This window comes from Vitis vinifera, chromosome 10 (genome assembly GCF_030704535.1).
Source record: "Vitis vinifera cultivar Pinot Noir 40024 chromosome 10, ASM3070453v1".
In the NCBI taxonomy this organism is placed as follows: Eukaryota; Viridiplantae; Streptophyta; class Magnoliopsida; order Vitales; family Vitaceae; genus Vitis; species Vitis vinifera.
In genome coordinates, this window is record NC_081814.1 from 1,966,069 (window position 1) to 1,993,077 (window position 27,009).

Consider the following 27,009-nt stretch of genomic DNA (forward strand, 5'->3'; position numbering starts at 1 on the left):
GGCTAGAGTTATCAGTAGAGACTTTGAAGCCTACCCTAAAAATATGAGGCATCTCATTGCTGCGGATTCCCGTCATCAGATATTCTGCAGCAAAAAGATTGATTCTATATCATTCAAATCTACTATTCAAAATACTCAGCTCTTAATGGATTATCGTTCAGATTATATTCCCCCATGATCAGCATGCTCTTCCCAGTCTACAAGTCTACAGCAAGCCTTTCCAGCACAATTATCTACAGTTCAGCTTCCAAGCAACCTATCTTCTGTCCTCTCAGCCGAAAGCAAGCTTCCGGGTCAAAAGTCAATATTGCTACAGTTCCCTTTACTGTTCACTATTCACTATTCAAGCACGGGTATACTATTCATGGTTACTGTTCATGGTCGGTTACTATTCCTTTTTTGCCTATTTAAGGAGGCTCGGTCCTCATTTGTAAGCACGCTTCATTTTACGTTTCATTTTTCTCTCTCTTCCTTCTCTCTTCTCTCTCTCTCATCATGTAACCTCTTCAAGCCTTCAAGCTTTCTTCAAGCTTTCTTCCCTTATCCATTGTAAGATATTTCTCCTTATGTAATATATAAGTATGTTTTGATTACCTCCTATATGGATGGTTTTTAATTAAGTTTTATTTTTCATTTTATATTTCATTTCATTTTATGTTCTGATACCGCCTATATGGTCGGTTTTAATTAAGCTTTATTTTTAAGTTTATGTTTTTATTTTGTACCGCCTACATGGTCGGTTTTAAGCTTATGATGAACTAACAAGTTTTTTGGTTCCTTCTCTTTAAATTTCTTTGATGGATATCTTTTGTATTTTCTAACCCTCTTCTTTGTTTTGAATCCCTGGCGTAATTCATTTGTTCATTTGCATATGACCTTGTCCTGGGTGTCTATGGTATCATATATATATATATATATATATATATATATATATATATAAAATTTTTGGGGTTTATTTAATAACTGTTTTATAAAACAATTTTTTAAAATTATTTTCTAATGTAATTTGTAAAATAAAAGTCTGTTTGAAAATTTAAATATTTTTAATTTATTTTTAAAATAATTTTTATATCTAGTATTTAATTTTTAATTATTCTACATATTTATATAATTATTTCTAAAAACAACTTATAAAAAACAAGTAAAAATAATATAAAACAATTAAAAAAATATTTTTTTTAAATACCTAATTTTCTATTTTTAAGAATAAAAAATAGAAAATAGAGTTTAATTTTTAAAACGTATTTTCTGTATTTTTTGTTATGAAAAATAGAAAAACCTTTTAAAAAACAATTCCTGAGTAATATTTTTATATTTAACGGTCAAGACAATTAAACGAAAAAAATAGTGCTTAGAGACAAACTAACGACGTCGTTTTACCTTGAGTGTGAAAATTTGCCTTGGCAATATAACTTTCTCGAGCGCCAAAACTGTTATAAATGGGGGCAGAACAGAGCACTCTATCTGTTAATTCATCTTTCAAAATTTGAATATCCTGAAGTTCCGAGAACCCGCCGATCATCAACCGTTCTGTGTTGATCGATGGAGATAGCATCCGTTCCGATCAGTTCGTGTTCCAAACACAACCAAAAGATCTACCAAGAATGGTTCAACTACGCCGATTCAGGTCTCTTTCCTTCCTTTTCTCACTAACCAAACACCCTCTCTCAATCCATTCTCATTGCTTTTATTTGTGTACTTGTTTAGATAACGATGGACGCATTACTGGAAATGATGCTACAAAGTTCTTCGCAATGTCCAACCTTTCCCGTTCGGAACTCAAACAGGTTCTTTTCTCCAGTTTTGTTTTATTTTATTTTTTGCTACGAATATATACATATATATGGAAAATTCTATGGTGCTGAGGGAGGTACCATACCTCAGATTTTTTGTAGCCGTTGGATGAAATATATTAAATCTCAGCCATTAAAAAAAAAAAAAAAAAAAAAAGAAAAACATATATATATATATATATATATATATATATATATATATATATATATATATATATATATATATATATATATATATATATATTAAATTTCAGCATTTTATTGCTTTCAAATAGGTGACTGGAGCTTTTGAATCAAAAGAATTTTAGGCGGAAATGATGAATTATTTGGTTATAATACTGATCGATGTTTAATCAATTAATCAAATCGGTTCTGGACTCGAAATTGCTTGAGGCCATAGATAATTTAATTGTGATTAGAACATGTTTTCTCAAGCATTTCATTTATTTTCTTTAGTATTTACAGGTTGAGAAGGTGAATAATATGTTTAATATGTAGGAACTTGTTGTAAATCTAACTTCTATTTTCTTCCATTTTCCTTATTTTATTTTTTTCATTTGTTTTAATCCTCCAAACTAAAAATTAAAAGAATTTAAATTTTTCACGGAAAGAGAAATAAGGAGCAAATGATTGTCATGTTTTTTAAGCATTTGATAATCTGATTTTGCTTGAATTTCCATTGTTCTGTAGCTGTTACAGAATGCACATTCAATTATAGTTCTATTCACTCTGTGTGGAAATGAAATCAGCCGGTGATTTTTAATTTTGTTTGGTGGCTGCTGAATTTAATGATGGGATCTATTTCCTTCCACCCCTTTGCCTTAGTATCAGGGTTCTAGTTGTTTTAAACTTATATTCTTTGTGTTTGTTGAAGGTTTGGGCTATTGCAGATTCCAAACGACAAGGATTTCTTGGTTTCAGGGAGTTCATCACTGCAATGCAGGTTCCTCCTTTCAACATTCTTTCTTGTATTTATATCAACTAATTTGTAAGAACTCGATATTTATTTATTTTGGTAATGAACAGCTGGTTTCTCTGGCGCAAGCAGGAAATGAGATTACTTCGGACATCCTTAAAACTACAGGCAAGCAGAATAATATGTTTTGATTTTCTCTTTCTTTGAGCATTTGAACAACAAATTTCAATTAATATAGATTGGCATTTTGACAAAAAAAAAAAAAAAAAAGTAGCCTTGCCCTTATGCATTTTTAAATTTGTTTATTCATCCGGTACATGTTTTTAAAGGAGCGAGGCATGAGATGGGGCAATGGGACCTTAATTTTTTATAGATCATAACCCTCAAGGTATGATATTTTCTTAAACAAATAAAATCTGAAGTAAGGCATTAAGACATAAAGGTAATATTCTGATGGAGACCTTATCTTTAAACTTTGCTCAAAGGCGGTTTGCACACTACCCTACACAAGGGAATGATTGGGATTTAAGGATTAACCTTCAGTTAACAAACACTTGTAGAACATTGTTTGTCTTGCTGTTTAGCCTGAATTGTCACATCTTTCCTTTATTACAGTGGATTTGGAGAATTTAGAACCTCCATCAATGGAAGGTTTGAATGCCTTACTAGCTGTAAGTTTTCTTTCTTATCTTTACACTAGTTTATTTATTCAAATGACCTTTTTAAGTTTATTGAATTTCTCCTTGTTCTTTTTCTTCTAGAAAAATAAGGCCTCAACAAATAATGGCGAGCTTGAATTAAATGGTTAGCAAATTTCTTATCTTCCAATGGTAAATTTGAGATTGGTTTAACTGTTCTTTCCTTAAAATCAGTTTACTGGTAATGTTGTAGGAGATTCTAGGCCACAGCCATCACCATCAGCTCCTTGGTTCACCTCAAAATCTGTAAAGAAAGTAAGAACTGTCTTGCCTAGTGATTTTAATCTTTCATTTCGTTTATGGGCATTTTTCCAACATGGAAGATTAGAAGCATTATTATTATAAATAAAAAAATTGGTGGGATTTTCTGTTTAATAACTGTCAAATTTAGTTCTTCACCTACTCTTTTATTTATCCATTTTAATGAATCTGCCCTTGCACCATGAAGATGTTCTTATATATGGATTGAAAAATGTCCTCCTTTTGGTCGTTTTACCAGATATTCTCTCCTCTTCTCTTCTTTTGTAGGCACCTCTTAATTCCGTTACATCAATAATAGATGGCTTGAAGAGACTATACAATGAAAAGTTAAAGCCATTGGAAGTCACCTACCGCTATAATGATTTTGTTTCTCCCTTATTGGTAAGTGGACTGAGTATTTTAGTTTGTTTATGATGAGATGCCTAAATATGTTAATGATAAAATGTCTCTCCCTTTTCCTATGTAACACATGTTCTGAAAAATGTGATATTATGTATGCTCTGTTCTCGTAGATTTCTGACTCTAGCTCCAGAAGTTCTATTTGAGAGTATGGAAATATATATTTTTTTTCTTTTGCAGACACATAGTGACTTTGATGCCAAACCCATGGTTATGCTTTTGGGTCAGTATTCAACTGGGAAAACTACATTCATAAAACATTTACTCGGATGTAATTTCCCAGGTAAGTAAACTTTCTGTTCCTGTTCTTCCCTTTTTCAGTTACAACTAGTTGAGAACAATTTCGTTTCTTGGCTTACTATTTCCTTCTTTTTGGATAGGAGCTCACATTGGACCAGAGCCTACAACCGATCGTTTTGTTGTTGTCATGGTATCATAAAATCATTTTCATGTTTCCATTCTATTACTGAAATTTAATCAAGCACTGCTTTTCTTTTAGATGTCTTCGCTTATCTTCTTCTCCTATTTCTCCCCATATCTGTTGATTATTTGAGGTTCTGTGAAATCAAATGCAGTTTTTAGTAACTTCTTGTGTACTCGTTCTCAGTCTGGACCTGATGAAAGGAGCATTCCTGGAAATACCATTGCAGTTAATGCAGAGATGCCATTCAATGGACTGACAACTTTTGGAGGGGCATTTTTATCAAAATTTGAGTGTTCCCAGATACCACATTCTGTGAGTTATAAATCCAGGAGTAGGAATATTTTGATTGTTACTATTGTTAACTCTTCACCACCACTGGCATATGATCTTTTCTTTTATAAACTTGCAGCTTCTAGAACACATCACCTTTGTGGACACTCCAGGGGTCCTATCTGGAGAAAAGCAAAGAACACAAAGAAGCTATGATTTCACTGGTGTAATATCTTGGTTTGCAGCAAAATGTGATCTCATTCTTCTTCTTTTTGATCCCCACAAACTTGATATCAGTGATGAATTTAAGCGTGTGATTGCATCTCTACGTGGTAATGATGACAAGATACGTGTAGTTTTGAACAAAGCTGATCAAGTCGATACACAACAAGTAGGATTTACAACTGTTATCCTCTTATTTTTCATTCCTCTGCATATTTACCTCTTCTCCCAGCAATTGATCCGCATTTCTTGACTTGATTGCTTCTTGTTATACTATAGCTAATGAGGGTCTATGGTGCATTGATGTGGTCACTTGGGAAAGTTTTGAATACTCCCGAGGTTGTGCGAGTTTATATTGGGTACGATTCTTGTTCTTTCCTATGTAATTTATTTTGACAAACCTCCTTGTTCTTGGGACTAAAGGCCTGCAACCAGTGAAGAGCTTTGCGTGTTCTTTTGAAGTATTTATGTTTATATTAGAATTTCTTAGCTTGGGATTGGAAACTCTTTTCCAATTCCTCTTTCATTGTTTCATAAGTGTGATGGGCCCAGAATTGAACTTAAAAAAGGAGAGTAGGGAATCCGAATCATATCCAATCATCAATAGCTTGTTTTGGATTGACTGATGGTAGAATGTCAACCATGAGGATTCCATATTGATCCAGGACACTGGGTTTTTTTGTTTGGCTCAAACAAACTGGTTTTGGGTTTTGTTTGAAATATCATTCATATAGACCTAGTATTTGAGTTGGATTATTGAATCTGCTTGTTCTGGGATAACTTTTCCTTTCTTGGTTTTTGTAGTTCATTCAATGACAAGCCTGTGAATGAAGCAGCCGTGGGTCCAATAGGGAAGGATCTTTTTGAGAAAGAGCAGGATGATCTTCTTGCAGACTTGATAGATATTCCAAAAAAAGCTTGTGATCGTCGGGTAAGCTCACCATTCTCATTTTTTATCTGCTTTCTGAGTGTTAAGCAGAATTCTGACAGTATTTGTGTATTGCAGATCAATGAATTTGTAAAACGAGCTAGAGCTGCCAAGATTCATGCCTATATAATCAGTCACCTCAAAAAGGAGATGCCTGCAATGATGGGCAAAGCTAAAGCACAACAGCGACTAACCGATAATCTTGAAGATGAATTTGCAAAGGTTGCCACCTTTCTGTCTCTCTGTCTCTCTCTTTCTATATCTATATATATGTATATATATGAATAGACTAGTTTATGACTCAATTTTTTTTAAAAAAAAAAAACAGATCCAAAGGGAGTTCCATCTTCCAGCTGGTGACTTCCCAAATGTGGAGCACTTTAGGGAGGTTCTAAACGGCTACAGCATCGATAAATTTGAGAAGTTGAAGCCTAAAATGATACAAGCTGTGGATGACATGCTTGGCTATGATATTCCGGAGCTCCTGAAGAATTTCAGAAACCCCTATGAATAAACATGGTGTTGCAGCTGAATACACCACTATAAGCTGGAAGAAAGGTGGAATGGTTTTCCACAACATATATATATATATATATATATATATATATATATATATATATATATATATATATATAGCAGTTTTTATGCTTTTATACATATTTTTGTTTTCATTGTTATTAGACCCTTCCAATTTCAAATGTGTAATCTGTGAGCATTTGAAGATCCTTTCTTGGACTTTTGCTATTTGTAGAGGGACAGTCTTGCCATTTTTACTGTTCCTAGTTGGAAAAGTTTTGTTAGGATTGATAATATTTGATATCATACGTGGACACAATTCAATTATTATTTATATTGTGTTTGGGTTAATCAATGCCTAAATTTTTAGGCAATATGAACATTACCCACCAACTCAGGATGTCTGATGTTACAAACTTGCAATATCCTAGGGAAATTGCTTTTTAGGTTTACCTTTTATTGATTTTTATTTTTCAATAGTCATTTTTAGAAAAAGGTTAACTCGCTCTGGGACAAGAATGGAAAGGAAACAATAAATGGGATCTTTGTATTGGTCGGCGGAGAGGATCCCGACGAAAGAAATGATCTAACGGTGCAGATTTATTGTGGACAAATCTCGTACGCTGGTCAAACTCTAGCGCCCTGCTTGTAATCTCTGAATCGAGCAAAAAAACGCGTTTTAGTGAGGAAAAATGGAGAAGATCGGAAAGAGATTTCAAGGGAAGGTGGCGATCGTGACGGCGTCTACTCAGGGTATCGGCTTCAGCATTGCAGAGCGGCTGGGCTTGGAGGGCGCCTCTGTTGTACTCTCGTCTCGCAAGCAGGTTCGTCGCTGTCTCTTCAATCCTTCATTTTCCCTATTTCTCTTGGGAAGATTAGATGTTAATCCATCGGAGTTTGTTGAATTTTATGAACTTTTGGATTATTTTTGTGTTTTTAAGTATCCTCCGTTTGGTCGGTGAGAAAATGATGGGAAAGGAAATGAAAAGAATTAATCATTTTAGGGTTTTAAGATTGTTGTCTTCCTTACATGAAGAAATCATGAAGTTTTCTTAGCTCAATCCTAATACGACTACTTGTTGGGTGAATCAAGGTTTTACTTAAATTCGGTGTCTCATTAATGCTTTTTCTCGTATACACCGATTGGTTCCTGAGAAAATGCAGGAAAAAGAAAAAGAAAAAGTACGATAACAAGGTTTGGGATGCTCACTATTCTAGAACTGAAACAAACTATATATTTGGTTGACGTGTGATTGTTTCACTCTTTCGGATTTGTTTCTGGTTCGTTTTCGTTTGTCCATTTTCTCAGCAGCCAAGCATGGAAGGGCCTACTGGTGTATTGATTTGATTTTGATTGCCTTTATGCAGAACAATGTAGATGAGGCAGTTAAAAAGCTCAAAGCTCAAGGAATTGAAGCGATGGGCGTGGTTTGTCATGTGTCCAATGCCCAGCATAGGAAGAATCTGATTGAAAAGACGGTTCAGGTGAGCAATTACCTTTCTCTCTTATGTTTTCACTCTTTCAACAAAGGGATTTATAATTTATCTTGTAATTGGGAGAATTGAATTTTTTTGATGATGTAAAATTGGGATTTTGTGTTTTAAGCTGTGTTTTTCATACGAAGAAGTGTGGAGAAGCAAAAGTGACTGTTCTGAAAAAGATTTCTGTTCTTTAAAACAAAAAATTAGAAAAATTGATTTGACGATCCAAAAACATAAAACAACTTTTTATTATTAAAACCACAAAATATGGTTGTATATAAAAATTATTTTTAAAATATATTTAATAATATGTAAAACAGGTTAAAGAATATTTCAAATTCTCAAATAGAGTTTTATTTTACAAAATATTATAAAACAATTTTTAAAAATTATTTGAAGAAACTGTTTTTTCAAAACTGTTTTTCAAGAACACTTTGCAGACAGAGCCAAAGAAAATCTTCACCTACTATGCCTATTTTTCAGTGGCTTTAGTGTGTGCTAAGTTTGAGTGTTCTTGTTATTAATGATGTTGATTCATGAAGATGGTGAGAATAGAAGTGTTGGATATGAGTAATTGTTGTGTTGAATTGCAGAAATACGGAGCAATAGATGTGGTTGTGTCCAATGCTGCTGCCAACCCATCTGTTGATCCTATTCTGGAAACACGAGAATCGGTTCTAGACAAGCTATGGGAAATCAACGTCAAATCTTCTATACTCATTCTACAGGTATGAATTTGACACAATTTTTGCGGATAGGGTAAGCATTAGACATGTTTTGCATGAATGGGTCCATGTGGATAGCCCTCTTCAACCATTCTTGACCCACATATCAAACACCTATTTCTGCAGGAGGCAGCTCCTCACTTGAGAAAGGGTTCGTCGGTTGTCCTAATTTCCTCTATTGCCGGGTATCAGCCACAGTCTTCCATGTCTATGTATGGAGTGACAAAAACAGCCCTTCTTGGGCTTACCAAGGTAATATGGATCGTCTCCCTATCTTGTTTTAGCTCAGGTGTTTGCTTTTGCATCTGCTCAAACCATGAAAATCTACTTCCAGTGTGGCAGTGTCATTGAATGATTTGTGAACTTGTTCTATGCCTTATAATTCTTGCAACTTTTTATGAGTTCTACATTTGTTTTAGCTGGCTGATAAGATGTTTCCCTGATTCCCGCATGCTTGCCAAGTATTAAATTGATTAGATATTAGTAGCCATAAGATCCATGAACTCTTTTTTTAAAAATATTTTATATATTTTATATATTTATTTTTATGAAAAAAAAATAAAAATTGGAACTCTAATTTAGTGTTCCATATGGACGAGGTAGCTCTTAATCTTCAACCAAGTTAATAGTTGATAATTCACACGCACCATCATAACCATTCATTGAGCGGGATTTAGCGAACATTTTCATTCTTACTTTGCGTTGATCTGCGTTTAGGCCCTTGCAGCTGAGATGGGCCCAGACACTCGTGTAAATTGTGTTGCGCCTGGTTTTGTACCAACACACTTTGCCGAATTCCTCACGAAAAATGCTGAGATTGTAAGTACATTTCTGGCCTTGTACTCAGGTGTCTAGCTTTCAATAATGGAGTTTGTCAAGGACTAGCTATGGGTTTGGATATTTCAATTTATTTTATTCTTTCATGCAGAAGAAGGACATTGAGGATAAAACTCTACTCAACAGGCTTGGAACCACCAAGGATATGGGTGCAGCCACGGCCTTCCTGGCTTCCGACGATGCTTCTTATATCACTGGAGAGACGCTGGTAGTGGCTGGTGGAATACCTTCTAGACTCTAGTCCTTTTTTCTCTGATTTGTACTAGTCTTGCAGTAAGGCATGGTATTCAAGTACACAAATAATAAAGATCTTCAGCGCAGTTCTCAATGCAATAATAAACATGTTCTCTTCTTTCAAAGTAGGAATTAGCTTTTCGTACACCATCTTTACCGTAGAAGAACATGCTGAAGATGAGAGTTGATCAGAGTGAGATAGTTGCAAAGAAATACATACCAAATATTACAGCCCCGAAGAAGAAAGAACAAACATAAATATTTGATTATTCTTCTACCCTCCATGCTAGAATTGAATGTGTCTGAAGAAAAGCAACATTGGCATAATGCAAACGGGAACCCTTTTTTAGAGAACCCCATGCAGCTTATGTACATAGAATCAGCTAGAATCAAAACGTGTAGCATCATCACAATACATCATTTTTTCCTATCTGCTTGGAGAAGGAAAACTTTTCCCCCCATTGGATTCCCCCATTAGAACCCCAAAGCATATAAAATAAAAGCCTGACTAGATAACCTTATCCTCGCTTATTATGCATCTTCTTCGGGTCTTCCTGCTCTGCATCTACTAAGCCCACTTTACATATGCTTAAAAAAAACCTGGAAAGGGAAGAAGAGTGGTCCTGGTACCTTTTTTCTTTTTCTCTTTTTCCTTTTTTTTTTTTTTCAAAACCTTTCAATATTTACTCGTGATATCCTTTAGCAAAAGAAAGTTGAGGCGTGGCATGGCATGGCATATCTACACGGGAACCACATCTGCATTTTGATTATCGTCACACATCAAAACAAGACCCTCGACATAGCTGGGGAGGAGGCACCGAGCCCATTGACAACCTGTTGAAACAGGCTCAGCTGGTGGAATGATCATGAGGACATTATCGTGGCGTCGGACTACCCCCATCACACTAACAGTGCTTCCTTCTTTAATATACCTGACATGAAATATTTTATCATAGGAAAATTTAATTGCTTCGGCTCAACATGCATGGAAAGTGGGAAAAAGAACTCCAAGAAAACCAACAATCAGGCTCTCAGTTCCATAAACTCAAATGAGCAACATATGGCCAGCAAACTCATTGCTAGAGATAATGAAAGTAGAGCACAACGAGGCTAAGAAAATCAACTGATCAGTTTCAGGATTCCATTCTAGAGGGTAAGTGAAAAGCCACGATGTGATGAAGAAGCATGAGGCACAAGTTACAGATGGAACAGAGCAATAAGAGCCTTACCCTTCTTTGAGGCGCATGATGCGATCATCACTAGAGAGGTTGCGATCAGCTAGCCAGCGAAGAAAGCTTGGAGATAACTCTCGCTTTTCCTTTGTCACATTAACTACTGTTGCTGGTTTGACAAATGCAGCGACCTTGGCCCCATAGCCTGCTTTCACCATTGCTCTTAACCCAGATTGGAAGTCTGATATGTAGAAGTCGGCCACATGTTTCTGTGAACAAGAGAAGGGCAGGTGATTTCTCCATGAATAGTCAGAAATTCAAGCAGAGCCAGAGAGAAATACTACAAGATACTACCAGTCCTATCTTTCCTACTTGTAAACAACATATCTGCAAAATAGTTGGAAACTTGGAAGACAATATTCTTCTATGTTAACTAGTTCATCCTAAATGGCAAAAACCGGTTCCCAACACCATAACATCAACTCAAGAGTCATGTTCTAGACTGGACACCTCCTGCATGGTCCTTGGCAACTCCATCTTCTCAAGCTTAAAAAGAATAGGACACCAGTTTATAGGATCTCAAGATTTGGAATCTCAGAAGCTGACCTTTTGGCTAATACAGGAGCAATTGTGAGTGAACATTATAGTGGCTTCCTAAAGCTTAATTAGTTTAAAATTCATATGTTGTTCTCTCTATGCCCCTTTAGCTGCTTGGCTTGTTTTTCCTTCTTGAAGAAACCCCCCACCTTTTCCATTACAATGGGGAAGTAAAAACCGAGAAAAAAAATAAATAAATAAGAATACCAAAGAAGAAGCCCAAACACCCCAAGCATGTCATTCCTACTTGGAAATACAGAAGTGAAGTATTTGCTCTTCTAAAGGTCTTGGTATTGACTAAAATCATAAATTTTGGAAGAAGTAGCCTCCTACAAAAGAACCTCCAATGTTAAAAGCATTAAAGCAGTCAAAGAGTTCCATATTCTTTAGACAGGCTAGGCATGAATTTGAACATGAATCCTGCATCAAGAACCAAAAATGCATGTCAAAAAGCATTGAAGCAGCATGAATGAGAATCCAGAGCAAAGATGAGTATTCCTCTCACCATGCATGCTCAACTTACAATCAGGCAATACTTAATAATTGTCACTTGTAAGTCTGATATCTGGTGGATATTGCATGAAGTCAATCCTAAAATTTACATTGGAGAGAAAAGACTGAATAAGCATGAAGAGGTTTGTAAATCATCATTCAGATATCTTAGGCACAGATGGATATACTTCATAAACTCAAATATTGTGGAGTGAAGAAAACAATTAGTTTAGCAAGTCTGGGTAATCATTCAGGGTCTAGTCAACTGATTAAACCAGTTCATAGATGACACTGTCGAACATATTCAGAAATTTTCAGAACATTTCCAGGAGTTAAGATTCGAGTTGAAATTTTTAAGCTAAAATTTCAGCAGCTTCTGTGGATTTCCCCCTTAAAGAGCATTTTGATGTGGGCCTTACAAGTAGCAATCCATGTGCCAAATTATGGTCTGTACCCACACAAAATGATCAGATCTTCCCGTAACTTTTAGCCCTTTCTCATCATTCATGGCATCTGATCTTACTCTTTCCCACAGATGAAAACCAATACAAACATAAATAATGAACATAATAGAATATGTAGAACTATATAAGTACCAATGAATCATATCAACGTCCATGCATGTGGTCCACACGCATTGCATGCTGAAGAAGCACACAAATGCATACTTCTACTGTGATATGTTGCTATATTAACATGTTGATATGGTTATTGTTTATATTAATTAAATAACCACACATCAAACCACGACCTCCAAACAATTCATCAGTATATTTATAGTTTTCCACGAAACACAGTTCTTTACTCTTCAAGATCTTAATTTACAGAAAGCTAAAACAACCACTTCAGTTTTCCAAGAGTTGAAAACCTAGCTACCATGTCAAGGCAGTATTTGAAACTAATACAATTACTAAGCTTTGATCCTCAATGTTTAAGACAGGGCAGATTCAACATGAACAGTTCATTGAACTAACCTCTGAATGTCTAGAGCCCCATGAGAAGAAACGGTGTTTAGGATTTGCAGATTTTCCACACCAGCCTCTATATTCGTATAACTCTGTGGACATGTACACGCATCTGGGTATCCTCTGGTAAGATGATTCTAGTGGAATACTGCCACAGGTGACAACCTACATGAAGAAAGATATTAAAGAAAATTACAAGTATAGAAAAAGAAATGAGCAAAAAACTTTAGAAGGAATATTGACCTAGTATGATTCACAGTTTACTTTTGAAGCCACCCATCTTGGTTATTTGGGCCACTTCAAGTCAAATTCCTCAAATAAAACCAAGACTTACCATGATTGGAGTTGTAAAATCAGTTTAAACAATTTCTGATCAGAAGATGATATATAACTTAAAACCAACAGCTCCAGATACATAACCTTTATACCTTAGAAAAAGTAATCTCATACCTCGTAACTTTGGGGATTAATTTACGATGAGCTAGTTAATTATTTGAAGTTCCAAATTCCCTGTTAAGCATGTAGAATCTTCGAATACAGCTAAATAACTTATCATACAGTTAGAAAACTAAAAAGGCACTGGCATTAGAAACATCAAGATTCAGCTAACCACAACCGGGGAACAGAATGCCAGATTGTTCATAAAACGGTTTTGACCTTGAAATCATCCATATTTACTACACGCATTTTTTAGGTGGCATAGAATGCAATAACCAAAATATATTAAATCTTCTAATGCCAAATAATAGACCCTAGCTCTATGATAGGAAAGAAGCACAATAAGTAAAGGTGAAGACTTGATCACTCTACTAAAGAGAATGCAATACCCATCACAATCATTCCTGTTATAATACTGGAATAAGACACCAGATGGAATTATATCCTTTAACCCCAATAGAAGCAAATTTTGGTCCATAAAAACTTAACTGGCACATGCAACCTAGAAGTTATCCTCAACACCTTTGCTTGCTAAACTCTATTCATCACACGTATCAAAACCTTTTGATTGCTTCCCTTGTGTTGTAGAACATACAATTGCAGGCGCTGCAAGTATGTAGAGACTCCACTTTTGCTTCCAGCATCATTTTGCCGATCACCCACTCAGTTTATTAGAGTCGCGTAGAGGAAGGTCCAACAATTCACTGAAAAATCTCCAATCCGCCATTATTTACTGAATTGTGTTTAATGCTTAAAATTGCCCGTATCTGAATCCATTCCAGGAAAGTTACCATTCGTAGGAACAACGAGCAGTTACTGATTCTACTTCCAACACATATCTATAGTATAATCCGGGAATGTTCACGGATATATGTTTGTACGTAAGATTATATATAGTATGCTCACATATATTATATAACTCAGCAACGAATTTCAATGTTTCTAATAAAAGGGCTTAAAACTGAAGTAGAAATCATCTTAAGATAGAAAATTACCCCTGTAACCTTGACATATTGTCCGTCAATGGCACCTCTGAGCTCAGCATCGGGATACCGCTTCAGAAACCCTAACAATCCTCTCTTCCCCCAAGCATAATTCCACAGAACAAGCATTATTACCGGCACCAAAATCCCGGCGACGGCCACCAAAATCACCGCCTTCTTCACGGCCACCATCAAAAACGCTCCAACCAACAATCCCATCGCCACCACCACCAGAAAAACCCACATTACCGCCTTCGACACCTTGAACCCGAACTTCGCCTCCTCGTTCAAGCTCGTCACTGAAGAACCGTACACCGCCTTCCCCATCGAACCTGAAGGCTCCAACTGCCCTGACCGCCGCCCCCCGATGCTGCCGGAGGAGCCGAGCGGACCGGAAGTTATAAGTCCCGTTGGCTGCAGCGGCATGGGACCGGACGATTTCTTATGGATCGGCCCCGAGTTCGAGAGCTTCGGTAGCTGCCCTGAGTTTGGGCCGGATCGGACCGATCCGCTGGTGTGCTGCGACGAGGACGAGTGCCGAGAGGGCTTCAAAGTTGGGGGTCCGCCGGCCGATGGATCCACGACCGCAATATCAAACATTTTTCCGAGCTCGCCGGATTTCTTCACGTCACCTCCGGTATACGGCACTGCACGTGACCCTATCGTCGGCTGCCGCTCCTTGTGCTGATCCGGCCGCCCAGACACGTAAAGGCCATTGCTGAGCTGGTGAGATGGAATTCGCGTACCCATTGATAACCTAGAGAGAGAATCTACAGAGAGGAAGATAGAGAAGGAGCGAAATGGAGAGGTGCTTTAGAGAGAGAAAATACAGTTGCAGAGGAGAGAGTGTGTAGATAGTAGTGGCGGAGGGGGTGAACCTTGAAATGACGTGAATACCCCTGTTTTTTGTGATAATGACGTGTGTGCCCCTGTCTCTCTACTGCAGTACAGTGTCCGTTGTTAAGGAGGTTACACTATGATGAAATTAGTTTAGGAAGTCGACGCATACTCCTGCCTTGATATTACTCCTTTGCCCCTGTCGCCACCACAATCTGGTGCTGCGCGGACCACCGGTATTTAAATAGTTCCTCTCCATCACCGGTTTTGAACGGCTAGAACAAACCCATCAGAATCGAATGAATGGGACCAACGATCAAGCGTGTTCCCCAATCTGTAGATCTACGGTCCACATCAGGCACATCTACAGTAAGATTCTTGCAACAATAATTGGGTCCCGCCGCTTGTCATAACTAGACCCGATCAATTAGTGACGGTTAGAGATTGGGACCGGAGATGTAATTTCAACTAATTTGAAGGTCAGTATTGGAAATCCGTCAAAATATAAGTCGGTCATGAGCCATATACGGCCACGAAGGCTCTTAAAATTGGCCGTATATGGACAAAAATATCCTTGTGCGCTTGTACAGAAGAAGCATGATTTCGGTTTTACTTATGTCAGCTCAAATAGTGCACACTACCGAAACGAACCGGCGGCGCGTGGGCACCACTCGTAAAATAAAAAAAAATGAAATAGTACACATGTGAATAATTAAATTCGGTTGGGCTTTGGTTGAATTAATATTATATTATTAGTATAATAATAATAATTATACCAACACTTAGCCCATTAATTTTTTTTAAAGGATGAAAAAATATTTTTTATTTTTAATTATTAATTAATAAAAGTCAAGCACATATTGGGCTAAATGATTTTTAAATCATCCAAAAAGTTTCTTAAATAATAAAAATAACATTATCGTGAATACGACATTTCTCAAATTCAATCATGAGCTAATTCTATATTAATTAATAAATATAATGAAATGGCTTAAAAAATGTTTAAAAAAAACACAGCTTCGACATGAATTCGATCCAATATAATCCCGTGCTTTAATTTTATATTAAAATATTAAAATATCAATTTAAAAAAAATATATATATATATATATATATTATATTTCTTAAATTATTTTATAGGGTGCTTTAGTCATTTCACTCCTACAATCGATTTATGAGATCGTAATTTTCCCTCTTCTCTTTTTCTTGTTTTGAAATTTACGTAAGCTTAAATGTCTTCCATATCACCCTTTTTCATTAAAGAAGGAAGACTTGTTCCTAATTGTCCGCATACATGGTTTATCAATGGTCCATATTAAAGGCCATGGTGCACATGGGTGCATTCGTGTCCATGATTTTTATTTTTGGGTGTGTCTGTGGATTCAATGTTGGCATCGATGGACCGACACACCAATAACCAAAAATAAAAAATAAAAAAATAAAATAAAAATAAAAAAAACCATGGCCCCAGCCACTTGTAAAACCAACATATCTATAAAAAGGGCAGTGGAGATCCTACTATGGGGCGAAGGAGGGTCTCCGAGTACTTAATCACAATTAGTTGTAGTCAAGGGGCCCATTTCGGAAATCCGTTGAAAAATGTTTTTTTTTATAATTAATTAATTAACTGTGTCGTTTTCGAAAGTTTCATACAAGGAAGGTGGTGATATTTTGTTTTTATTAAGAAAATGACTGTTTTAAGTTGGCGTATTATGGAATCGGTTTGTTTAATTGATGGAATTAAAATAAAATGTGTTTTTCATCACACATCATCGTCATCATAATTGACCATGTCGTCTTAGGACAATCATCTGATGGTGATAATTTCACTTTTGGAGAGAAAGGTGGTGGGAAAATGTTGACCAATGAGATTCAAATGATATGTAGCTTTTCGAAGTGTTGACTCTGGGAATTTGTGGGGGATATATATTTTATAATATGCTTATTATTTTTAAAATTAGAAATTAATTCTCATTTTTGTTGTCAATTAATTCTAATATCCTAGTCAAATGCCTCTTCACTTCAAAAACAATTTATTAAAAATTTTATAATAAAGAATATTCTTTTTAATTTTCACATCAAGTTTATTTTATAAAATTAAGTCTTGTTTGAAAATAATTTTATAACATCGATAATAAATTTTGAATATTCTTAGTTGGTTTTTTTTCGTAAAAGCGTTGAAAATATTTTGAAAGCTTATACTATTTATTGTGTATAAATAATATTGAAAAAGGTAAGAAGATTATTTTTTTACATTCGGTTTTTCAAAAGTTATTTTTTTTAAAATATTTTATTTATGAAAATATTTCCGAACAGACATTTAACTTTTCTAGTATATTTTACCGTTATTACGGAGTTAATGAGAATTAGGATAAATTATTAACCATAAACCCATATGAATTTATTGAAGGGGAGTGAGAAGGTAGAATTGGGTTTAAGTAGGGTTTTGTGGGTACAAATGAACATTGATGGAGTTGGGCCCAATGCTAAATCCATGAACATCTACCGCACTTGCTTCCTTTCAAAGACGCCACTTCCTCCATAATGCACACATCAACTCTTGTATGCAAGGGCTATACGTAGCATTCACACTCTTTATCTCTAGGCTCAATATTTTTTTCATTTATTTATTTATTTATTTATTATGTTACAAACTTATACAATTGATTGTTCTTTAAAATCCTTGTTTTTTTTTTCTTTATTTGTGAAGCCATGAAAAAATGGAAAGAGGATAAAAATCAATAATAATTTTAGATAGAAAATTAAAATTATGAGAGAATTTTAAAATCAAATCCTGAAATAATTTTTTTTTTAATTTTTTTATTTTCTAGTCCTTCCGATCATGTAATTAAATCATCCATTGTGTTAGAAATTAAGCTTTAATATTGGTTGCGTGTAAATCATCAAATATAGGATGAGAGTGTTAACCTAATCACATATAAATATAAATAAAATAAAAAATAAGCATTTTTAAGGTAGTTGAACTATCAATGTTATGCCTATGTTCACACGAGTGCACCAACATTAAAAAATGTATTAATTAAACAAAAGAAAAAACTTACACTAGTAGTGATTCTCCTACTCATCTCTTAATTATAGTCACATTCTAATTTTTTTTCTTTAAAATAAAAATCTAAATCATAAAGGGGTTAAATTATAATAGGGGTGAATTCATCATTAAGATACGTAAAAAAGAAAAAGAAAACCTATGTTAAATACAACAAGATTAATCAAAATTCACAATCCAATAGAGTTTTGACTCATTTTTTCTTCGCAGTAATAACATGTAAAAAAAAAGTTATTCCATTACATATTGCGATAATTATTGAAAAACTAAAATCCAAATATATTTAGATTTTGGTCTTACATAATGTTTTGTCGTAAATTGTTTCTTAAATAATTTCTCCTGAAAATAAATAATAAAATTTAACAATAATCTCATAATCGAACAAAAAGAAGTTCTCATATCCACATATTTTAAAAATTTATTGAGAAATATGATTTTCAATCCATTGAATGGCTTGGTCAGCTATGACCCATTACCATACCCTAACCACATGTCTCCTTGTTCACTTAGACCACCATCACCCTCATCCTCCCCATCACCACCATCTTTGTCAGAGAATCATTATCACAACACCTTCACCTCTACCGTCCTCAAATGGGAATCCCTCTTTACAAAGTTGGAGTCCAAATTTGCCTAGGCCCAACCACAAGCCCATTCCTTCTTGGGCTGGGTTTAGGAAACCACACAAGCCCAAGCTCGCTCATCTGAATGGTGAGTCCCACTACAATACCGCATCGGTGTCTATCAAAAAGCATGATCCCATCGCTTTGTATCTGGCCTCATTTATTTGTACTTTGATTCTATATATTTATACTCTCATCCAACGGCTTCAATCTGATGATACACTTTCAACGACTGAGATTAGAAGTTCGGTCGGTACTGAATCGATGCCCTAGAATTTTCCGATTTAACATGATGGCCCGTCCTCTGAAGGACGGGTGTGATGAGGGCTTGTTGGGTCTAGGACAAAATGTGTGACGTGGCAATGTGCCATGGTTGGGCTCTGGCCCATGAACAAGGCAAGTGGGGCTTGGAGAAGTTGACTCCCTTTTTACATCATCCAAATCCACCAGGACCACCACAGCGGACAGAGACAACTCAAACCTAACTTGCGAAGGACGGCATGCAAATGGGTCTCAAATTATTTGGCTCTCGGCTGAGCGTTGGGGGGAGTAATTTCAAGAATTTTATTTTATTTTATTTTATTTTATTTAAAAACCACTTTCGTTTGTGGACTGAAAAACCAAAAGTTTTAATTTCAAATTTTCTAATTAAATTGAATTAATATTAAGAATATGTTTTGAGATTGCTTTTAAAAATGCTTTTGGAGAAAAAATTCAATCCTTTGACAAGGTTTTGAAAATATTTAAAAACATTTATAGTGATTTTTGAAAAAACATTTGATTAAATTATTCTTTCAAAAATAATTTAAAAAAAAACACTTTAAATAATAAATGTATTAAATAAAAACATTTCAAAAATGACTCTAAAGAGTATGTTTTGTCATGTTTTTAAAAAACACTTCCTAAAAAAATAATATATTTGACAAGACTCAAAAAATAGTTTTAAAAAATTTTAAAAATCATATATATTATTTTATGAAAAAACATTTGATCGATGATTCTTATCAAAACACTTTTATAGATAATATTTTTATTAAAATGCTTTAATAAATAAAAACACTGTCTATCAAATACATCTTTAGAGTGTCGATTCTCTTTAAAAGTATTTTTGAATCAAATGCTTCTTTAATAAATGCTATACGCAATTATTCAATTATCTTCTTAATAAATTGATTCTTAAATTTTATCAGATTGATTTTTTTTTTATAAAAAAAAACACTTTTACATCAAAAATACGTTCCAAAAGCACGGGGAAATGGATTCTAAGATTAGGAGAGTATGCTCTTTCCATTTGATAAGGAAAAAAATGGTGCATGATTCTTTGTTCCCGGAATGAAATGCTGCACCCCATTTCACTCAAGAAATATGAAGTTTGATGCCTTGATTCTAGAATGGAATCAATATTTTCCAAATAGCCGTAGAATAAGCCATCACTAAAGTGATTTTTTTATGCCTTAATGGTTTCTAGGCATGTTCTTGAGTTCATATTTTAATTAAATTAAGAAGAATTGAATTTGGACCCACCCACCATGCAATGACTTGAGTTAACATAAGATCTTTGTAGGACAAAGCCCTGCGATATGCATGGGGCCATTGGAGATTGCGGTGAACATAATCCATAAGCCCAGTTCACTATATGTAGAGTTGGCCATTATTGTATTATATTATATACTTCTTCCTCCTTCTAATATCATTGAATTATTATTATTATTATAAATAAAAATTAAAATAAATATTTTTCACATTCAATCACTAATTACTATAAGCGTTATGTATATGTTTATTTTTTTCCCCTATTTATCTTATAACTAATCTAGCATTTTACTTTTTAGATAAAAAAATATAAAAGTTATGTTTGGTTCTAAAAAAATATTAAGGAAATAAAAAAAATTAAAAAAATGGTTTTCTCATATTTGATTGCATTATAAAAATATATATATATATATAATTAAAATTATCTTAAATTTATATGTTTTTAAATTATTCAATCTTGCTATAATAAAGAGAAATAAGTAAAATGAGTTTGAAGAAATATACAAAAATAATTTATTAAATTTAAAGTTATTTTTTATTTTTCTCTCTATTTTCTTTCCTTTTCATTTTCCCTATAATATTTCAGGAACTAAACATAATCATAATGTAATTTAAATTAGATATTCATATAGTGTTTTTTTTTTCTAACTTGTCTTTCTCTTTCCTTTGTAGGTACTTTTTTTTCTAACATTTTTAGGTTATGTTTGGTTTCCGAAAAATTTGAGAAAAAAAACGTAAGAGAAATAAAATAGAGAGAAAAAATAGAAATTTTTTTTAAGTCATTAAATTATTTATATATATTACTTAACATCTATTTAACTTATTTGAATTCTTTAATATAAAAATTAAATAATTTGAAAGTGCATAAATTTCTAAAATAATTTTGATTATATATTATTCTCTTTTTATTTTTTATAAAACAACCAAATACGAGGAAAACAAGAAAATCATTTTTCATATTCTTAGCACTAATTGGGATTGAACATAACCTTAAGATTTAAATGAACTATTAATACTTATTAGATGACATTTTCAAAAACTGTTATAAAAAATTAATTTTTTTAAAACAATGTTTTATTGTTTTTATAAGTAAAATTATATTTAAAAAGCTCAATCATGAACAATGGTTTTATTTGTTGTGTTGAAGACAAAACTATGTGAAAATAATTGAAATTTATTCTTAAAATGGTCTTATTCTTTATATTTCCTCAGTGGGCCTTTTTATTTAACAAATTTATTGTTTTCATAATTAAAATTTTCAATTTATTAAAAAAAGAAAAAGAAAAAAATTATCATTAAAGAATCAAAGTTATTCCATAAAACAACTTAAGAACATGCACTATCACTATTTTCAATTAGATGGTGTGAGTGATGTCCACTTGTTGATTCATTCATAGAAAATTAAATTAAATTAAATAGTATCTACTAAAATAAATAAATAATAAAAAATTCATAAGATGGAGGCATATCCAGATATCCAAAAGTGCTTAATCTATTGCTGAACTTTTTGCTACTGTGGCCACTTAGCATTAAATGATGAAAAAAAAAGCTACGAGAGTTGGATTCGATTGAAGGAGAAAAAAAAATCTCTTTTTCTCTCTGCCTTCTACTTTCAAGCCAAGCAATCACGAGACACACCTGAAATCTCTGCTTTGAATTCATCTTTCTACTGCTAAACAACCTAATCCTCTCACCATATTTGAAAAAAGCCGTGAAAATCTGCACTCTCCTCTCGCTTTCGGGGGGAAAAGGGAGGAAATTTTTTTTTCATTTTCATGATTTTTTTTTTCATTTTTTTTTAATTTTCTGTTCATTTCATTGCAATTCTTGGAGTTCATGAAACCCGATAGATTAGTCTGTGTGTGAATTTTTTCTCTCTTGTTTTTTCATGGTTATGGTTTTGAGAATCCATGCAAAACGGCGTCGTTTTCTGGGTTGTCTTCTAGAAATGGAGAGGTGTTGGGAGGTTTATCTGTGGGTGGATTTTGATGGGGTGTGCTTGGTCTTGTGATTGTTTGGATTGATTCATGAAAACCCATCTCCCTTTTCCATTTTTCTTCAGAACCCATGTTTTTGAATCAGTTCATGCACTTTCTGAAATCAATTCACACATTCAGAAGAAGAACTCCTCTTGACGGTTCGTTTTGATCTTTTTGTTTTCTTTTGTTTTGTTTTCAATAATAGAATATCATCCTTTCTCTTCTACAAGGCGTTTGAGGGCAGAGGACTTCTCAAGGTAGAGAAGTCCAGTTCAGGAGCAGAGCTTCAATGGCGACCTCGTTTTTCCACCGTTTTCGCCTTCGAAAACCGAAGAGCAAACCGCAACCATTCCCTTCCACGTCGAAAACCAAGTCGAATTCTGATATGGAGATCATGGAGAGGAGGAGATTTGACAGCTTGGAATCATGGTCCATGATACTGGATTCTGAAAATTTGGACAACTGGGAGGTTTCAAAGGACGATCAGGAGGAATGGACTGCTGATCTTTCCCAGCTCTTCATCGGAAACAAGTTCGCTTCCGGGGCGCACAGTAGAATTTACAGAGGAATTTACAAGCAGAGAGCAGTTGCCGTGAAAATGGTGAGGATTCCAAACCAAAATGAGGAGACCAGAGCTTTGCTTGAACAGCAATTCAAGTCTGAAGTCGCCTTGCTTTCTCGCCTTTTTCATCCCAATATAGTTCAGGTAATTCCAAACTTGTTCCCAATCCTATACAAGACTTCGTTCCAATTCAAGCATTTTCGGGTTTTATCTTGTTGTATATTTGTTTTCCTCTGCTTTTCGAATTCATTCTTTCAATTATCCCTTCTGGTTCCTTCTTATATCCCTTTTCTCTAAGTACATAGGTGGATAACTATTTCAAGGATTGAACATATAGATCAGAGTCTTGTGTTTCTAAATTGGTTAGTCGGCTTCTTTGCAGTTCATTGCAGCCTGTCAAAAGCCCCCTGTCTACTGTATAATAACAGAATACATGTCTCAAGGGACTCTTAGGATGTATCTCAACAAGAAAGAGCCATACTCACTTTCAACAGAAACAATACTGAGGTTAGCCCTTGACATATCCCGGGGAATGGAGTACCTTCATTCACAAGGGGTCATCCATAGAGACCTCAAGTCAAATAACTTGCTTCTCAATGATGAAATGAGGGTTAAGGTGGCTGATTTTGGTACATCTTGTTTGGAAACACAATGTCGGGAAACGAAAGGAAACACGGGGACTTACCGGTGGATGGCCCCTGAGATGATCAAGGAGAAGCCCTGCACTAGAAAAGTTGATGTGTATAGTTTTGGGATTGTGCTGTGGGAGCTCACTACAGCTCTGCTCCCATTTCAAGGAATGACCCCTGTGCAGGCTGCGTTTGCTGTCTCTGAGAAGGTCAGTAGAATTTTGCTTTCACAATCCAAATTCTTTCTTTTTTTTTTTTTTCTTTTTTTTGTTGAAGTATGTGAATTCTTCTTAGTTTTAATAGTTCCATACATGAAAATCTTCTTAACTTTAGGATAGATCATGGAATGCCATTCAGAAAAAAGAGGATTTGGGAAAATTTGTAGATCTTTGTTCACAGAAAGTTCTTGAAAAAGTGGAACTATAGAGAAGTAGAATCATGAACATTGTCAATTTACCAATCCTGTAGAAAAGGAAATCTGGCCTTATTAATGTTATTTCCTATGATTAGAGAAGAGTAACTGTCAAAGTTTTTAGGCCTATTCGTGTTTTGTTCAACATCATAAGGAGAAATACTATCAACAAATGTCCTACACTTGTAGGTGATGTATCAGGAAGTTTCATGTGTCATCTACAGATCCTTTCCATGTGGGTTCAACTCAATTGTATTTGTATCTTCTGCACGATGGATTGCCAATTTTGTCTGCTGACTATCATTCTGTTTGGAATGGTCATTTGGTACTTGGCCAGGGAAACTTCCCGAAATGGGAAGGCAGACTCTTACTGCAGAATCCTACATTTCTTTGGGTCATTTTCTTTCCTGTTGTAAAGAAAATGGGGCCACCATGGATGGACAAACCCTAATCAATATTTACTCATGTTATTGATTATATCCATAGAGACTCAAGAGTTTCTGCTATAGATATTACTGGGTTTAAAAGCATTCGAACACATTACCTTATACCAAATCTCCAATCTATGGAAGATATAGTTTGATTCAGAAAATTCACAGTAAAGAAGTTCCACTAATAACATAACTCAGCACACCCCACAACACGGGCACAACGACAAAAAAATTAAAGAAAAAATGCATTTGGTATCAGATTCTGCACCTGGTTCATGGCTGAGGGGGGGTTTGGGAGTTTAGCATTTATAGGGCTCTTCCATCCCAGTTGGTCAGTAGTGGGCATCAAGGTATGGGAATAGCATCACAAGAAAGAAAGGGATATGCAGGGTGTCTGATGTGTGGATTTGATATATTTCTTATTCCTCAAATGAGCCCCTTGTTCAATTTTCCTGTTTTTCTTTGTCTAATTCCCATGATTTAGTCCTGAACATGGGGCATGATTCCCTTTTGGCTCTTTCCATTATGCAGAATGCTCGGCCACCATTGCCCGCTAGTTGCCAGCCAGCACTTGCACACCTCATAAAGCGCTGCTGGGCGGCCAACCCCTCAAAGCGGCCTGATTTCAGCTCCATTGTTTCCGCCTTGGAGAAGTACGACGAGTGTGTCAAGGAGGGCCTCCCCCTCACTTCCCACTCAGGACTAGTGAACCGCAACGCCATTCTTGAACGCTTGAAAGGCTGTGTCGCCATGAGCTCATCAATACCTGTACATGCCTGACCCCAATGGAAGGTATGCATCATCCCCTAATCCTTCAGGCCACATTGTAATCTGTCCATACTTGTTCTCCTCAACCATCTAATGTAACCGTACCCCAGGAATCTAAGACTGGTGGCAATTCTATACGGTACAGCAGATGAATCCATAAATCCCCTAAAGCTAATCCTAACTGTTTGATATTTGGTAGAAACTGTGATGCATGTAAAGAAAGTTCTTACAGATTGCTATATGCCATAGCAGACCATGTTGATGAATTCCTCATTGTAGTTGTCCTAATGTATAAACAGATAAGCCGATAAACCCCATGTTCCTAATGTTCTATTGATTCAGTAAAGGATGTGTTATTTTAGACTTAATCAAAGTCATGGTCATGCGGAGGTTTTCTAAGCGGCTGGGAGGAAGATTTCATAGTTCAATAATAGTGATAGTAATATCTCACATCACATTAAATAACGAAAAGAATTTTTGAGTTTATATGTATGAACTCCTTTTAACCTTATAAACACGTTTTAAAGTAATGAAAACTCATCGGATTCAAAATAGATAATATTTACATGATAGTGAACTGGTTATTACAAATAGTACTAGTCAATCTCTAAATTCAAGTGTTTCAAATAGTATTAGAGTTAATCCTTACAATGGGTATTTGTCTGTTTGGCTCATAGTCACGGGTTAGCGGATAGGGCTCCTCTTAACTTTATAAACATATTTTAAAGGCTCGAGGGTTTTTTGGGTACAAAGTGAATAACATCCATAAGATTGGGAACGAGTCGTTACACGATGAAAGAGTAAAATAAGGAGCAATTTGATCAGGTCTTCACCAAATTATGCTTCCATTAGGCAAGCTTGATAATGGCTCTTGCTTTTCAAACTTTCAACATCAGTTTTGTGGGGTTTGGTATGCTTTTGAGCAATGCCCAGATCATTTTTTTTTTGTTAGGAAAAGGGCCTTTTATGTAGTTATCACACACTGTTCAAAGTTGGAAAACCATTCAACTAGCAGTGGAGAAGAAGCCAAAATGATTAGGACATTCTGCATTTGGTGGAAGCCTAGTTAAACATCATTCTTGGACTTACTCCTGACTAGTCTTTTTTTCAAACTTTCATGGATTTGACACATTATATTTTTTACTCTTTTGGAAAAATCTTTTTATCAAAATCAGGATTAGGATGCTTTACTTTTTATTACAAAATAAAAAATAAAAACATAAAAATAAGACTTTTTTTCCCCATAAATTTGTTATCTGTTTTTAAAAATAAAATAAAAAATTTATACAAAAATATAAATTTATCATTTGTTATTAAAAATTACTTTTAAATTTTCAGGTCATAAATTTTTTTTAATAAGCTTTGAACATTTTCAATGTAAGTCTCTCAATACTAAATTAAAAAAAAAAAAAGAAAAAAAAAAGGGGGGGGGGGGGGGGGGGGGGGGGGGGGATTTCCTTGAAACTACAAAAAGGGTTAAAATTTTGAGAGTGATCAACACTGCACTTCTTGACTGATGACCCATTCCAAGTCTCCAACCATAATAATAAATTATCCATTATTAGGGTATGTTTAGAAAAGTTGATTCAAAACTGTTGACTCCCCACATCCCTAAACCTTTGGGCATTGACATAAAAAAAAATTGTGATCACCAAGCCTCCATGACCCAGACAGAATCAAAGATTGAAAATGGGAGCAAAAGACTAAGAAAAAAGTGTGTTTTGGTGTACACTTTTAAAAAAAAAAATTAAAATTTCAGACATTTTAGAGGATTTATTTTCTTCAAAAATATGAAAAAAAAAAAAAAGAAAAAGAA

The 27,009-nt window shown here is 34.7% G+C and overlaps 4 protein-coding genes across 4 annotated transcripts; 3 read left to right on the forward strand and 1 right to left on the reverse strand.

Moving 5' to 3' along the window:
- The first annotated feature begins 1,401 nt into the window (after positions 1 to 1,401).
- Positions 1,402 to 6,763, forward strand: LOC100262940 (EH domain-containing protein 1). The gene is made up of 16 exons (XM_002264284.5): positions 1,402 to 1,627; positions 1,708 to 1,787; positions 2,668 to 2,736; positions 2,820 to 2,877; positions 3,325 to 3,380; positions 3,471 to 3,513; positions 3,601 to 3,662; positions 3,936 to 4,049; positions 4,248 to 4,350; positions 4,448 to 4,497; positions 4,675 to 4,803; positions 4,901 to 5,152; positions 5,263 to 5,342; positions 5,788 to 5,914; positions 5,990 to 6,133; positions 6,240 to 6,763. Exons 1-16 carry the CDS (start codon positions 1,543 to 1,545, stop codon positions 6,423 to 6,425), a joined length of 1,638 nt encoding a protein of 545 aa, XP_002264320.2. The 5' UTR covers positions 1,402 to 1,542; the 3' UTR covers positions 6,426 to 6,763.
- A 29-nt stretch (positions 6,764 to 6,792) lies between these two features.
- LOC100257814 (tropinone reductase-like 3) lies at positions 6,793 to 9,830 on the forward strand. Its single transcript, XM_010648842.3, has 6 exons — positions 6,793 to 7,251; positions 7,796 to 7,912; positions 8,503 to 8,637; positions 8,761 to 8,886; positions 9,352 to 9,453; positions 9,563 to 9,830. Exons 1-6 carry the CDS (start codon positions 7,120 to 7,122, stop codon positions 9,710 to 9,712), a joined length of 762 nt encoding a protein of 253 aa, XP_010647144.2. The 5' UTR covers positions 6,793 to 7,119; the 3' UTR covers positions 9,713 to 9,830.
- A 115-nt stretch (positions 9,831 to 9,945) lies between these two features.
- On the reverse strand, positions 9,946 to 15,260 carry LOC104878436 (uncharacterized membrane protein At1g16860). Its single transcript, XM_059739976.1, has 4 exons — positions 14,365 to 15,260; positions 12,941 to 13,096; positions 10,935 to 11,146; positions 9,946 to 10,637 (listed from the first exon to the last, which is right to left on the reverse strand). Exons 1-4 carry the CDS (start codon positions 15,100 to 15,102, stop codon positions 10,445 to 10,447), a joined length of 1,299 nt encoding a protein of 432 aa, XP_059595959.1. The 5' UTR covers positions 15,103 to 15,260; the 3' UTR covers positions 9,946 to 10,444.
- A 6,664-nt stretch (positions 15,261 to 21,924) lies between these two features.
- Positions 21,925 to 25,556, forward strand: LOC104878433 (serine/threonine/tyrosine-protein kinase HT1). Its single transcript, XM_059740283.1, has 4 exons — positions 21,925 to 22,549; positions 22,622 to 23,097; positions 23,336 to 23,791; positions 24,957 to 25,556. The coding sequence occupies exons 2-4, from the start codon at positions 22,681 to 22,683 to the stop codon at positions 25,203 to 25,205; spliced, it is 1,122 nt and encodes a 373-aa protein (XP_059596266.1). The 5' UTR covers positions 21,925 to 22,549; positions 22,622 to 22,680; the 3' UTR covers positions 25,206 to 25,556.
- The last annotated feature ends 1,453 nt before the right edge of the window (positions 25,557 to 27,009 follow it).

Excerpts from the sequence above, each read along its gene's own strand:
- LOC100262940 (XM_002264284.5), top strand. The coding sequence starts at position 1,543 with ATGGAGATAGCATCCGTTCCGATCAGTTCGTGTTCCAAACACAACCAA. Across the intron at positions 1,788-2,667 it reads CCCGTTCGGAACTCAAACAG|GTTTGGGCTATTGCAGATTC; the intron begins GTTCTTTTCTCC and ends TGTTTGTTGAAG. Across the intron at positions 3,514-3,600 it reads TGGCGAGCTTGAATTAAATG|GAGATTCTAGGCCACAGCCA; the intron begins GTTAGCAAATTT and ends GTAATGTTGTAG.
- LOC100257814 (XM_010648842.3), top strand. The coding sequence starts at position 7,120 with ATGGAGAAGATCGGAAAGAGATTTCAAGGGAAGGTGGCGATCGTGACG. Across the intron at positions 8,887-9,351 it reads CCCTTCTTGGGCTTACCAAG|GCCCTTGCAGCTGAGATGGG; the intron begins GTAATATGGATC and ends ATCTGCGTTTAG. Across the intron at positions 9,454-9,562 it reads TCACGAAAAATGCTGAGATT|AAGAAGGACATTGAGGATAA; the intron begins GTAAGTACATTT and ends TCTTTCATGCAG.
- LOC104878436 (XM_059739976.1), bottom strand. The coding sequence starts at position 15,102 with ATGGGTACGCGAATTCCATCTCACCAGCTCAGCAATGGCCTTTACGTG. Across the intron at positions 13,097-14,364 it reads AATATGTCAAGGTTACAGGG|GTTGTCACCTGTGGCAGTAT; the intron begins GTAATTTTCTAT and ends TTCTTCATGTAG. Across the intron at positions 11,147-12,940 it reads GGGGCTCTAGACATTCAGAG|AAACATGTGGCCGACTTCTA; the intron begins GTTAGTTCAATG and ends TCTTGTTCACAG.
- LOC104878433 (XM_059740283.1), top strand. The coding sequence starts at position 22,681 with ATGGCGACCTCGTTTTTCCACCGTTTTCGCCTTCGAAAACCGAAGAGC. Across the intron at positions 23,098-23,335 it reads TTCATCCCAATATAGTTCAG|TTCATTGCAGCCTGTCAAAA; the intron begins GTAATTCCAAAC and ends GCTTCTTTGCAG. Across the intron at positions 23,792-24,956 it reads CGTTTGCTGTCTCTGAGAAG|AATGCTCGGCCACCATTGCC; the intron begins GTCAGTAGAATT and ends TCCATTATGCAG.